General features: G+C 46.0%; 1 protein-coding gene across 1 annotated transcript in view; it reads right to left on the minus strand.

The window, feature by feature from the left end:
- The window catches only part of RGL1 (ral guanine nucleotide dissociation stimulator like 1), a 259,243-nt gene that overhangs the window by 48,904 nt on the left and 194,864 nt on the right, over positions 1 to 15,475 (minus strand). Inside the window, exons 10-12 of the mRNA XM_030205352.1 lie at positions 1,868 to 1,957; positions 1,275 to 1,361; positions 397 to 429 (exon numbers count right to left, since the gene is read on the minus strand). Coding sequence (XP_030061212.1) covers positions 397 to 429; positions 1,275 to 1,361; positions 1,868 to 1,957 — 210 coding nt within the window. The remainder of the gene's footprint in view (positions 1 to 396; positions 430 to 1,274; positions 1,362 to 1,867; positions 1,958 to 15,475) is intronic.

The raw sequence follows: 15,475 nt of genomic DNA on the forward strand, positions 1-15,475 counted from the left end.
AGTTTTTATTATCAGCCTTTTATATTGGTCATTGTTGTTTATTGTTTATTAGAGACTTGATATACCGCCTTTTATCTGTGCAGCACATATAAAGCAGTTCCTGTAATGATAGTGATCAGGTCAGGCTCTAGGAGAAGGAATACTGATCACATGCTACATGGGTAACTCTTGTCTCCTAGTGGCTCAGAAGTGACCCTAAGGGGTTCCCCTTAAAGGTCTTGGTCATTCTGAGGACCTAAAGAGCTTGGTACAGTCCTCCTGGGTGTAAAGATGGGGGTGGGGGAGTGAGGAAGGAAGCAGAAAGAAAACGGGCATCATTTATAACATGAAGCATGGAAACATGAAGAAAACTGGAATTCCTAACTTGGTACGTGTAACAAAGCAGAAATCACTCACCCGCCTTCTTTTATCAAAGTTTATCAAACCACCCTGTAAAAAGCAAAAAGAACATACTGAACTGCAAAGTGATTAGAGCTGTTTGTTTAATTTATTTATTTATTAAGACTTACTATACTGCCTTAACAACACACCACAGATCAAAGTGGTTTACAATCTAAAATTCACATAAAAGAATAGAACTCCAATGACCATTATAGGAAAGTAAAAACAGTCATTCAACACACATAAGGTGCACTGTAATATGCACTGCATGAAGGTAATTCACTGTATGAAGCTGACCTCAGTGAGCAGGGCTGTAGCCTGGAAAGTGTCGAAGGTGCTTTGGCACTAGATATAGACTGAACTGTTAGAGGAGGCATTCGGGGTATGAAAAAAATTCCACCCACTTAACAACGGAGAAGAGGGCACTGACTGGTCTTTGGGTATAGAGCACTGCATTCTCTAGCTGTGCACTGCAGATAATGAGTCTGGACCTAAACCTAACAGAGAGCTTAGTTCTGTACTACCAGGACATCCAGTGATGGCAGAGGTGCACTTCCCACGCAATATCAGAACACAAAGGCCGAAAGCTAAGCAGAGTCGAGAATCAGAGAACATACAATAGAAAGTTTGTGTTACAACGCAAGCAGAGTCTGGAGAAATTTGGAGCAAAAAAGGAAGTGGATATTCTGATTCCAAAGCCAACATCCAAGCAGATATTGTAAGAGGCAAAATAGAAGACCGGCCTGTACATCTTACGCATCATGATTCAGAACAAGAGCCATGGGGCCCATATAGGGCAGGAGATTCTAGTGTCCCATCATGTGTTGTTGGAACCTGCAATGGAAGATTTATACTAATCTGCCCCAGTGCTATAATCAAGTACTTATACATACCTCAATATAGTCAGGAAGGGCTGCATCTAGCATGGTTAGGTCAGTTAAGAAGGTGCCAAGATACGGTACGGTGCCCTGCATGACCCCCTGCAACCAATTACAGCAAATTTTGCATTAGGAATATAATGAACTGCTGGTAGGAAAAATACAGAGATCCTCCTAGAATTACAGCATTCCAGTCAGTCTGGTTCAGCAGAATTTTTACTGTTCTATAAGACATTTATTCAGTACTACATGCAGATCTGTGCGTCTCCAGGTCATGTTTCTGAGATAGTATTAAGTACAAATGTCTGCTAACAGAAAGCAATTTGCAAGCCCTAGAACATTTAAGGTACTCATTTTGGAATTCTTGAAGCAGCTCCCCTACCATTTCTTTTTCCTGGAAGTCGCCATATTGGACGTGTCATAGGTGATGTCAGCCATAAGCTGCCTGGACCAGTCAGTTCACTGATTGGTGCCTCTTTTGATGATGAGGCTGCTCCCAGAGCTGTAGGCTCTAGTCAGTTTTCACATTTGGCACCTAAACCCTATGAAAATTCACCCTCTGGATAAAATGTTGATAACAAGGTAATAAGAAAGTTGCTGAGTCATACCATATCTTTCTGCAGCTGAAGTCGTTTCTGTGACCTTTTCTGATTTTCTTTCACACTGCTGTCCAAGCTGGCAAATTTGGATGTTCCCTCCTGTAAGAGAAAATGAAACAAAAATGAACTGCATGACTGGGCACATGCGTGATACAAAAAGCCAGATATTTATAAAAGAGTATGCATTGATGTGATTGGACACTCTCCATCATGTAACCTCAAATCAACCACACTTTTTATTCAAGTTAACCTCAGGCACCAAAGTGGCATCAGTTGCACCCTTTTCAGATGAATTTCATACCAAGAGAAAACATCTGTAGGTTCCCTGTGTCTGGCTGTCCATAGAAGAGCCTCTTGCTGAACAAATTTGGCTGGTTTATTTTGGAAGAATCTCACAGATATAAGACGCTAAAATGATACTTTTGGACACAATGAAAACAGGGGTGTAGCTAGGTGGGGCCATGGGGGCATGGGCCCCCGCAGATTTAGTCCTAGCCCCCCTGCTTTCACCCCCCCTCGCCACCGACCCTCCCCCGCCACATTCAACCTCCCCTTCCCGCCGCCGCCAACCCTCCCCTGCCGTCAGGTACCTTTGCTGGCGGAGGTCCCCAACCCCCACCAGCCGAAGTCCTCTTCAGCGCCGGTCTCCAGCGCGTTGCTGATCTGGATTCTGTTTCTGTGAGTCCTGACGTCCTGCATGTAGGAATGTGCAGGATGTCAGGACTCACAGCAACAGAATTCAGATCAGTGAACGCGCCGGATTCGGAGACCGGCGCTGAAGGGGACTTCGGCTGGCGGGGATTGGGGATCCCCCACCAGCAAAGGTACATGGCAGTGGCAGTGGAGGGTTGGTGGCAGTGGGAGGGGGGATCGAAAAGGACGGGGGAGGGGTGCCGGCGCCGGGGAGGGGGCTAAAATGTGACCCCTCACCTCGGGCACTGGACCCCCCTCCCGCTGAAGTCTGGCTATGCCCCTAAATATGTCTACAAGGAATGTTTGCTTGAAACAATTTCCATAGGCATATTATGAAACATGCCTACATTATGTTATCCTGCCAGCACAGAGAGGGTGGTGGATGCCTGGAATGCTCTCCTATGGGAAGAGGTGGGGTTTGAAACAGTGATGGAATTCAAAAAGGCATGGGACAAACACAGGGTTCCCCATACAGCATGAAGATGGAATAATATTACATTTCCCCACTCATGGTAACACTTTAAATAATACTTTAAAGGAAAAAAGAGGCATAGAGGAGGTAGTCTACACCAAGCATCAGTTACAACCCTAAAGACAAAGGTTGTGGGTGGGGGTTGGTATACAGAGTCCCAGATACAACCCTCGCTGTCTTTTCAGATACAATGGATGGGCGATGCTGGTCTTACTTTGCTATATACATAATACCAATTAGTTTCAGTACGTTAACATAGGAGAGAGGAAGAGACAGTATTCAATAGTCTGGATTAGAGATTGACACGGGGACAAAGTTTGTCTCTGTCCCCACCCTGTCCCCGCAGGTTCTGTCTCCGTCCCCACCCCATCCCCATAGGTTCTGTCCCTGTCCCTGCCCCATCCCCGTGGGCTCTGTCCTCATCTGCAGAAGCCTTGAACATTTATGATTTTACTAGTAAAAGAGCCCTGTTTCCAACAGAAAGGAAATGAGTGCTAGCAAGATTCCAGGGCCCCCTCCCTCCCTCCCTCCGTCCTCCAAGTTTCAGGCCCTCTCCCCTCCGAGTTCCATGCCCCCTACCTGCCTCCCTCCCTCTCCTCCGAGTTCCAGGCACCCCTCCCCTTCGAGTTCCAGGACCCGCCCCCTCCCCCCTCTATGAATGCTAGCTCCTCCCACGACCAAATGGCTTGGATTTGGTTGTTTTTGAGATAGGCATCCTTGGTTTCCATTATCGCCGAAAACCGGGGACGACCATCTCAAAAACGACCTAAGGACGACCATCTCTAAGGTCGACCTAAATTTCATGATTTGGGTGTCCTCAACCATATTATCGAATCAAAAGATGGACGCCCATCTTGTTTTGATAATACGGGTTGCCCCGCCCCTTTATGGGGCCGTCCTACGAGGACGCCCTCATGAAAACTTGGGCGCCCCGTTCGATTATGCCCATCCACGTGCCCATCTTCCTGGTGCCTAATTTTGGACGCCATTCATAGAACCTCTCCCTTATGCATGTTAACGTGGTAGCACACTTTAGTAAATCAAACCCTTAGTTTCCCTGTTAAAGAAGAACTAAGAAAACATTTATCTAATCCTAACTTAGATACCTTGAAGTTTTGCAAAGACTTCCAGAGGCAGGTGAATTTGACTTTTAGATCTGGAATTCCTGACAACCCTACCCAGGGGCATTATGGGATCGGCAGTACTGATTTCAATGGATCGAATCAGGGACTACAAATACCACACTGCTTTGGGATGTAAATTTAAAACTAGGACTGGCCAAAATGCCTTATGCATAACAGTACCTAGCTCACTGCCCTAGCCACTAAGCTGGCCCATGGTTTTTGTAATAAAATGCATTTATCTGTCATTATAAGCCATGTCCTTTCTGGGCAGGAGTTGAATATGTAATGTTTTTTGGATTTTATTCAGCTGTTTTAAGCCACGGGCATGTATAGAGGCACAGGCCTAGCTATTTCCAGCTGCCTATCTTTTATGACTAAAGAGAGACCCATCTCACTTTGAAGCCTGTGGTAGTATAGCACCACCACAAGACTTTCAACCTCTGAGAAAGGCAAGGATGGGTTAATCAGCTGTGACTGAAAGTTTTGACACATCCAGTAATTTAGTAGACTGGATGTGTCAAAACTTTCAGTTCTTTGAATTTACTAAACTGAAATTTTGTGACCTCATTCACTGGCACCAATTCAGACCACATGTTATAACATCTTAACAAAGAGTAATGCTCTGTCCTTTCATATCCTGTGCACCAGGTAACCACATTTTCTCACACACACCCAAACCAAGGTAAGATCATTGTCTGGAGGCACACTCACAATAAGGTAAGCCCACTCTTTTCCCACACCGCTGGCCTCCTCTTTTAAAGTGTTATGGGATAACAACTTCATGTATTGCTCTGAAGACTGACAATCAGTTTGGCTTGTAGGCCTGTTTAGGACCCAACAAAACCACTCAAATGAGCAGGTGGTATCCAGCAGACTACAAAGCTGCCGATCTTGTGGGGGTGGAAAATATTTCAAGTATCTAGACATTGGCCAATTTCTTGGAAGCCAGAAAAAAGTAGGATTTTTTTTGTTACCCCTTTTTTGTAGGGATTCATCTCTTTAGAGGTTAAAGGGTCCATGTGTCTTGAATAGATTATAAGCTCCATCAAGCAAGGACTATCTCTTATATGTCTATGTACAACACTGCATAGGCTAGTAGCACTAAATAAATTAGAGCCCAACCGAACCCAGGATCTGTGACTGAAATTGGCCGCTCGGTTCCAGCAGAAACTGAAACCATAAATGAAACTCCCTCTACACACAGAGATCCAACCAAAAAAAGTCCCCCTCCCAAGCCAAACCTCACTCTCTCTCTCTCTCTGCCTGTGCTGCTTCCAATCGCAAAATGGCTGCCGGAACCTCCCTTGGCAATCTCATGAGGCTGCCGAGGGAAGTCTTGGCAGCCATTGAAATGGAGCAGTGGCATGCGGCAGGAACAAGTAGGTATCATCCCTGCCTCCAAAGGATGCCACAACACCACCAGGCCTTCCTAAGGTAAGCCCAGGGAGGACTTACAGGTGAGATGGGGAGGGGGAGTGATCATGGTGTGGGGAGTGAGAGCAAGGAGGGGAGGAGTGAGTTTCAGATTTCAGCCAAAAATGGGTAGGCATTTTTGGCTAAAACCTGAACCTGGGTTTTGGTCCGGTTTCGGTGCCGAATCTGAAACTGAAACCAAAATTTGGCAGACCTCTAATAGAAATGATAAGTAGCAATAGTAGCAGTAGCAATCATCACAGGCTGCACCAGTTTTGTGGGATGAGACCAGCAGTAACTAGAAGGCCAGGCCCAGAGGATGACTCACACCCCACTCAAAAACAGTCCACACACTAGGAGTCCATTCTAAAATCCTGGGAAGGGGAAGGTGGAAGGGATTTGATATACTATCTCTGTGGTTATAATGAAAGCAGTTTCAATATTATATACAGGTACCTTTTTTTTTTTTTTTTACTGATAAAACCAAAAGAAGTCAGCAGTATGGCAGGACAAAGATGAGAATGGCGCAGTGAAAACAAACTCTTTAATTTCCAAAAGCTGCAAGTCTTTAGCAATTATCCACTTCTGAAGTAGAAACTCACAAAATCCACTGGCATTCCAATAGTCAAGCTTCTTAAACTCTTGGTGAAAGAAACCTAGGACTTTTTTTTCTTTAACCCCAGGAACCTATGCTTTAAGTGGAGGAGTGGCCTGGTGGTTAGGGTGGTGGACTTTGGTCCTGGGGAACTGAGTTTGATTCCCACTTCAGGCACAGGCAGCTCCTTGTGACTCTGGGCAAGTCACTTAACCCTCCATTGCCCCATGTAAGCCACATTGAGCCTGCCATGAGTGGGAAAGCGCGGGGTACAAATGTAACAAAAAAAAAAAGTTAGAGAACCAGGGATGCTTGGTTCAGATCCCTCTTCCTACCATTGTGACCTCGGGCGAGAAGATCCTCCATTGCCTCAGATACAAACATGGGGGCAATTCTATAACTGGGTGCCCTAGATGCTGAGCACTAATTATATAATGCATCTGGGTGCCCTACTCAGCATCTATGAGCCTTTCTCTTAGGCATGCTCACTTAGACCATGTCAATTGTAGGCCTAAATACACACACCTAACTGCAGCACTTTAACACACATCTTAACAGCAGTCTGTAAATTACACATGTAAACATTGGCCACTGTCATGCCCTGCCCATGCACCTCTCCCTGTGAATAACCCCCTTGCATTTATACACTGAGCTGTGCGCTAAAATTATAGAATACTGCTGAGTGTACAGATAGCACTTATGTGTTTAACAGTAACAAACTTTAAGCAACCTGCTAGAGAGTGAGGGATTAGAATGTAAGCCCTCTGGGATCATGGAAATAGACTATACCTGAATGTAATTTTCCTTAAGCTATGAATGAAAAAAGGCGCTAGTCAAATCAAACTAATTAAATAAATACCTTGTCTGGGACCCAGTCGACTCTTACTCCCCTGACCTGGGAATATTCACTGCCCCAGGCATCGCTCAAATGAGTCTTCCCTTAACTCACTACAAGAGGTGGATGGAAAAAGAACTCTCTCTTCAAGAGGGGGGAGGAAAAGCCCCTGCTCTTTCCCTGCTTGGAGAATGGAAGAAGAGCACAGCCCCCACTGAATGCTTACCATCTGCTCTCTGGTAGATACCACCAGGACTTGAGTCCTCCATTATAGTCCTGCTCCACCCTATCTACATCATGTGACTCAGAAAACCCCGAGACCTGTCAATCCTCCTGTTCACATACTGAACTGAAAAATACCTCAGTGGAGTCCTAGGGATCTTCACATATTTTGTCTGCTCTTTTTTTTTTTATATAACCACCAGCCTCTTCCTCTTCTTTCTCTCTTTCATTCACCAGCCCCTTTCTCTTGTCCTCTCTCCATCTAAACAGCCCTTCAGAGGCTCCCTAAGACTGTAGTGTCATTCCTCCAACATCCTGACTCGGGCCACACCACAGTGTCCTGCTCACCTCTCTTGACTCACCCAGGGCCTCATTTTACCCTAGGATTCAACTCATTTATCCAAAGTGTTCTGCCCAACAGTTTTGTGTGCATATTACATTGTTTTGTATTGTAGTCCAGTTTGCACCCTAAACTGCAGTTACTTTACTTCCTGCTAGTTACAGTTCTGATTTCATTGGTCATCCCTTTTCATGTGACCTTTTTTCTTCCTCTTTAGGAGGGACTTGCCCTGGCTGCCTCAATCTCCTGCCACATGCTCTTTTTGATTAGCCCTAGCCCAGGGGTTCTTAACCTAGGGTCCACAGACTCCCTTGTTTTATTTATTTATTTTGAGATTTATACCCCACATTATCCCGAACATACTCTAGTTCAATGTGACTTGCAATAAATAAAACGACAGGCAAGGTTTACAATACCATAAACAAAATATCAAGCAAGAGCAGAGTAGCACAAATAAGATACAAATAAGAAATAAATAATAAACCAATGTTGGCCAGTTACAATCTAATGCACACTATCAATGGGTAGAAACCTCTCAAAGAGGAAAGTTTTCAGGGGGTCTGTGAACTTGGATGGAAAAAAAATTACAACTTTGCTTTCATTAACCTCTAACTGAAATGTACCTTTTCATTCAATAATGAATTTAGGAAACAAAGTAATTTATAGCCTTTAGACTCCAAAAATGTTTAACTTCAATAAATCTCACTATCTAAAATTATGATACCCTAAAAAAGCAAAACTAGAATACATTTAGCTGTGTGACATACTTTTATCTCCAAAAGCATGTAATTGATAATGGTCAACACAGTTTTATTTCAAGGGTTCTTTTGTTCCTAAATATCCATACAAGCTGTTAATCCTACAATTCTAGGAAAAATCCATTCAACAGACTCCATTGTGTTTGCTCTCTGTGAAGTTTTCCCCCCCTTCTCTAACTCTTTCTTGCCCAGTCAGAGTTGCCAGATTGGGTGACTTAAGATAGCGATTTGAATTAATAAAGATGCATATTATATTACTATATTACATATTTGTAATTTGCAAATATTTGAATACCTGTATTTGAGCATAGTTGGTTTCCACTGCAATACAATCTATATCTATGTATTTTTATTTTTATGCATTTCAATACATTTTTCTGAGAAGGGGTCCATAGGTTTCACCAGACTCTCTTAGGAGTCCATGGCAGAAAAAGGTTAAGAATCCCTGCTCCGCTGCATCTGGGTATGCCTACCCCATCCTTTTGTGTGTATGAAAAATGAGAAAGCAGAAGGCTCCATTTTAGCTCCTCTCCTCTCAACACAGTACCTCTTTCTACTTCTCTCTCATACTATCAACTCTTCACCACAGTTCCAGCAACAACTGCAGCAGCAGCAGACCCAGGGCTCTAAGTTTGATCTCATCTTCTTTTCCCCTGCTTCCCAGTTTGCATGCAGTGACCTGTTATCTGTTTACTTGAAATTTCAGACAGCGCGTCTTCCTTATGGAAGTTGGTGCAGGTTAAGCAGCTTGGATAGCAGGACATGTACATACTTTGTGAGGCCAGGAACACAAAGCATGGTTGAGACCATTGGGCTCATTTTCGAAAGAGAAGGACGTCCATCTTTTGACATAAATCGGAAGATGGATGTCCTTCTCACAGGGACGTCCAAATCGGTATAATCGAAGGGCGGCCAAAGTTCAAGGGGGCATGTCAGAGGTGTAGCGAAGGCGGAACTTGGGTGTGCCTAACACTTGGACGTCCTTGATCCATAATTGAAAAAAACAAGGACGTCCCTGATGAACACTTGGACGTTTTCACCCAGACCTGTTTTTCTTATGACTAAGGCACAGAAAGGTGCCCGAAATGATCAGATGACCACCGGAGAGAATCGGGGATGATCTCCCGTTACTCCCCCAGTGGTCACTAACCCCCTCCCACCCTCAAAAAACATCTTTAAAAATATGTCGTGCCAGCCTCAGATGTCAAACTCAGGTCCATGACAGCTCATGCAGGTCCCAGGAGCAGTTTTAGTGGGTACTGCAGTGGACTTCAGACAGGCGGACCCAGGCCCATACCCCCCTACCTGTTACATTTGAGGAGGAAACAGCGAGCCCTCCAAAACCCACCACAAACCCACTGTACCCACAATAGGTGCCCCCCTTCACCCGTAAGAGCTATGGTAGTGGTGTACAGTTGGGGGTAGTGGGTTTGGGGGGGATGTGGGGGGATATGGGAGGCTCAGCATAAGGTAAGGGAGATATGTTCCTAGGAGCAATTTATGAAGTCCACTGCAGTGCCTCCTAGGGTGCCCGGTTTGTGTCCTGGCATGTCAGGGGGACCAGTGCACTACAAATGCTGGCTCCTTCCACGCCCAAATGGCTTGCATTTGAACGTTTTTGACATGGACGACTTTGGTTTCGAAAATCACCGAAAGTCAGAAACGTCTAGGGACGTCCAAATCTAGGGACATCCAAATTTAAGGATTTGGCCGTCCCTGATGGTATTTTCAAAACGAAAGATGGACGTCCATCCTGTTTCGAAAATATGGGTTTCCCCGCCCCTAGATTTCGCCATTTTGTAAGGATGTCCATATCGCAACTTTGAAAATGCCCCTCTTTGTTACAGTATACTGTTCTCCTCCCCATGGCTCTTTGACCAGGGCCCAGTATTCTGTTCACTATCTGACACCTGGCTGAGGCCCTGCCACAGTATCTGACTCTCCTTGCTTGGTGATGAGAAGGAGCAGTATGGAGCTGCAGCTCTTCAAGGCCAGCTAAGTCTGGTACAGGGAGAGCAGCTCTCTAGGGTGGCTTGTCCTAACCTGAGGAGGAGAGTTGAAGAGGTGAAAACCTAAGGGAGGGTCTGGAGTGAAGAACTAAAGTGATTTTTCAGCATCCTTAAGGAGAAGAGTGGGACCAAATAGTGCATCTCATCTTAACCTTGGGCAGTCCAATTTGAGTGTGCAGACCAGGACCCCCAGTGCATTAGGGAATTTCTGATTACTTTAGGAGAGGTATTTGTCCTTGCGTTATATCGCCCTAAATTGGGTATTTTTTTGAAGAGTAACTGTTGGTTTTCTTCATTCATTGCCAGTAGCACTGACATTGAATGAACTTAGTCTTTCAGAGAAGACTCTGGGTTTTGGTGAGTTTCGGAGAGTATCTTTGCAGGAAACTGCAAAGGAGTCTGAACTACTCAGTCAGGGATCTTGAAGAAAAAGAACAGGCATCCACCCAGGACCCCAAGAAAGGATTAAAGCAGAGAACAGTGAGAAGACACTTGCCAGGACCAAAGCTGTGAGAAAGAAAATAAACTGGAACTCTGACATAATTTCTTTTATATGTGATTTTTAGGATTTCACCTAATATAGGTGTTTCACTAAAAGGATCCCCTTGTGTAGACTGAGGGGCCAATGCACAGAACTCTGGCGCTGTAAGGAGCAGCGCCAGAAAAACAGTGGCTCATTAATGAGTCAGAATTACTGACCGATGCACAACACTACCAGCATGCAAATTATTTACATGCTATTAGTGTTGTGCATCAGTCAATAAAGGGGTCCAAGCACTCCTGGCGCATGCCCACAAGAACTGTGTGGTAGGCACAGCTCTTGTGTGTATACCCAGGGATGTTTGGACCCCACCCAACCCCTCCCCCAAATGTCCTCCACCCCTTGTTTCCTAGAGCAGCTCCTTAGTGCTCCAGCTGACCCCTCCCAACCCCCCGCACACCGAAATAAATAATCCCTGGGGTTTCAGTAGATCCCCCAACCCCTGCCGACCCAGCAGGCCCCTGGTGAGGCCGGACTGGACCCCCTGGTGGTCTACAGGGATTCCCCTCCACCCTTCCACGCACCTTAATGTAGGGGGCTGGAGGACATTTACTGCCTCCTGCCTGGAGCCTGCCCACTGTTTTGCTGTCTGCTGCCCATGTGCTCATTCAGTCAGTGCTCCCCACCCCCAGCCCAACCAGTTCTCCCTCATCATATAAAGGTATTGGCTACCAGCAATTTTCTCATTTTGAAGCACTAATTTTGAAGCAGCAGACCCGTCACATTTTCCCCCATTCCAATTACACTTCTATTCCTCATCAGCTCCCCCCACCCTCCCCAGAACACTCACTGGTTTCAGTGGCTCTCTCCTAGGCCCTGTGCAGAGAGCTCAGTCTCCTCAGCAGCACCTTATTTATAAAGAACTTTCCCATAGCTCCAGTGGTGTGCTGGTAAATTTTTAACAACAGGCTCTCTCCCCGGTCCACCTCAGCGCCCCCCCCTCCCCCGTCCACCACTGCGCCCCCCCCCCCGTCCACCTCTGCACCCCCCCCCGTCCACCTCTGCGCCCCCCCCCCGTTCACCTCTGCGCCCCCCCCCAAAAATTACAGAGCTGGCTATAGCGGGGGAGGGGGGCAATGCATTACTCTCTCCAGGAAAAAAAAATTAAATGATCCCAGGTTCCAATCTAATTCATGTTTAATGTGGGATAAAATGCCATAAATAAGTAAATAAATATAAACTTTTAATGTTGAGCACCTGATTCTCAAAGTGAACATATTCCAAACACTATAATGAAAATAAAAAGATTTTTTTCTACCTTTGTTGTCTGGTGACTGTTTTTCTGATCATCTTGGCCCAGTATCCGATTCTGCTGCTATCTGTCCTCTTAACTCCGTTTCCAAGGCTTCCTTTCCATTTATTTCTTTCCTCCTTTCTTCTTCATTTCTGGTCCTCAGCTTCTGCCTATTTTCTTCATCCATGTGCAGTTTTTCTCCTCTCTTCCTTTTCCTTCATCTCATCTCCTTCCTCACTTTTCTCTCCCCTCCATCCATGTCCAGCATTTCTTCTCTCTCCCCTCCTCTCCCCTGCCCTGCATGCACCCATGTCCAGCAGTGACCTTCCTCTCCCATGCCCTGCATGCACCCATACCCAGCGACCCTCCTCTGCCCTGCCCTGCATGCACCCAGATGTCCAGCAGTGACCCTTCTCTCCCCTGCATGCACCCATGTGCAGCAGTGACCCTCCTTTCCCCTGCCCTGCATGCACCCATGTCTAGCAGTGTACCCTCCTCTCCCCTGCCCTGCATGCACCCATGTCCAGCAGTGACCCTCCTCTCCCCTGCCCTGCATGCACCCATACCCAGCGACCCTCCTCTGCCCTGCCCTGCATGCACCCAGATGTCCAGCAGTGACCCTTCTCTCCCCTGCATGCACCCATGTCCAGCAGTGACCCTCCTCTCCCCTGCCCTGCATGTACCCATACCCAGCGACCCTCCTCTGCCCTGCCCTGCATGCACCCAGATGTCCAGCAGTGACCCTTCTCTCCCCTGCATGCACCCATGTCCAGCAGTGACACTCCTCTCCCCTGCATGCACCCATACCCAGCGACCCTCCTCTGCCCTGCCCTGCATGCACCCAGATGTCCAGCAGTGACCCTTCTCTCCCCTGCATGCACCCATGTCCAGCAGTGACCCTCCTCTCCCCTGCCCTGCATGCACCCATGTCCAGCGACCCCCTCCATCCACCCATGCCCAGCAGCGACTCTCTTTTCCCCCCTGCCACCCCCTCCCAAGTTGTTTTATGAAATTCTTCTTCTCCTCCCTCCCTCCCGCCCTCCCGATCCAGTCCCTCACCGTGCGCCTGCTTGTTTTTTAAATTCTTGGCTTCCAGCGCCGAGTCGCCGACTGTCTGAGTCCTCCCTTGCCGATTCGCGCTTCAAAATGGCCGCGAGACTTCAGCCGAAGTCTCGCGAGGCCGCCTCTGGAAGTCTCGGCGGCCATTTTTAAAGCGCAAATCGGCAAGGGAGGACTCAGGACAGTCGGCGACTCGGCGCTGGAAGCCAAGAATTTAAAAAAACAAGCGGGAGGTGAGGCGGATCCGAAGGGAGGGAGGAGGGAGGGAGGAGAGCCAGAGCCGGCTCGCTATTTGCAACAACCGGCTCACAAGCCGGAAGAAAATTTAACAACCGGCTCTTGCGAGCTGGTGCGAGCCGGCTCCAGCACACCACTGCATAGCTCATCCCCTCCTTCCTGTGACTTAAGAAGCTTTCCCACTGGCTGGATATTACCCAAGATGGGTGGGGAGAAGAACTCCACCCTGTCCCACAAGTGATTTGGTCTCTCCCTCTGTCGCTTGCATGACATATGATCTTTTAAACATCCCCCTAACCTGAATACCTTTTAAATAGCAGATTTTCACCAGCAGCGCGCAGCAACTAGTACACACTGCTCATGTTGGCCCCACAGTTTTCCCTCTGATGCAACTTCCTGTTTCCGCATAGGCGGGAATACATCAGAGGGAAGGCTGCAGGGCAGGTGCGAATAGTATGTATCAGTCGCTGCTCGCTGCAGGCGAAGATCTGCTATTTACAAGGTACTGTATCCAGGAGGGACAGTTGTTGAGAGTTTTTGGCTGGTGGGGCTTGGGGATCCCTGCCAGCAAGTCACTACCCAGGAAAAGGAATTATTCAGTGTGCAGCGGTGGCCAAGAATGCAAAAAGAATGCTAGGAATTAGAAAAGAAATGAATAGAGACTTTCAAAATGCCTTTTTATCGTGCCATGGTGAGACCATCCCTTCAATACTGTGTGTAATTCTGATCTCTGCATCATAAAATAGATATAGCGGAATTAGAAAAGATACAGAGAAGGGCGACCAAAATTTAAAAAGGGATGGAATAATTTCCCTATGGGAAGAGGCTAAAGAGATCAGTACTCTTGGAGAAGACACGGCTGAGGGGAGATGTGATAGAGGTCTATAAAATCCTGAGTGGAGTGGAACGGGTGAATAGAAATTGGTTGTTCACTCTTTTAAAAAGTACAAAGACTTGGGAACACACCACAGAGCTACATAGTAGCACTTTTTAGTTCATTTATATTCTGCCTATTATCTACACAGATTCCAAAAATACATACATAATCATAAAATCAACATATATAATCATCATCATAATAAACGAACATATACCCAAACATTACTTCATGCCAACCCTTCCAGAACATACAATTCATAAAGCATGTCAGTACATATGGCCAAGCTACCCTGTATTAGAAAACTTCCATTAAACATTTTTTCAATAAGTTCTTAAAATTGTTGGTGTCATTCAAAGTCCTGATTTGCACAGGGAGTCTGTTCTACAGTACCGGCCCTGCTCACAAAAATGTTCTCTGCCTGGTCTCTTCAAAGTGAATTTTCCTCAATGCCGGGTTGGTAAGCCTAAACATGCCTTCAGACCTGAGGGCTCTATTTGGATGATGCATTTTCAAAACTGAATGTAGATAAAAATCAGAGTCTTGTTTCAAGTCCTTATGTATCCAATTTTAACTTCAACTCTTTTCTCCATCAGCAACCAATGCAATTCTTTCAGGATAAGCTTGATATGCTGAAATTGAGAACCACTCACAATTTATATTGCTGTATTTTGAATAATCTGCAATGCTCTTGTACTGGACCTCAGAAGGCCCAAAAACAGAGAATTGCAATAATCCAACCCACTAACTATTAGACTCTGAACCATCAGTTTAAAATCCTCTGCAGGAATACTACCTTTCACCCTGCTTAACATACTCAATTTGGAGAATGAACAAGCTTATGAATGTACGGTTTGAAAGACAACTGTGCATCAAAACTTACACTCAGATTCTGAACTTGTTGACCCAATCGAACATTTAGAAGAAACCTCAGCAAATATTTTCTAACTTAAGGCATTTTTAAGCTCTGGAATTTGTTGCTGGAAGATGCGATAAAAGCTGTAAGCGTAACTGGATTTTAAAAAGGCTTGGACGATTTCCTGGAGGAAAAATTCATAATAAGGTAGACTTGGAGAAATCTATTGTTTATCCCTGGGATCCACAGCATGGAATATAACTACTTTTTGGGACTTGGCGAGGTACTTGTGACCTAGTTTGACCGATGTTGGTCAAACTGGGCTTGATGGACCTTTAGTCTGATATAGAAT

The sequence above is a fragment of the Microcaecilia unicolor genome, chromosome 6 (genome assembly GCF_901765095.1).
Source record: "Microcaecilia unicolor chromosome 6, aMicUni1.1, whole genome shotgun sequence".
Lineage (NCBI taxonomy): Eukaryota > Metazoa > Chordata > Amphibia > Gymnophiona > Siphonopidae > Microcaecilia > Microcaecilia unicolor.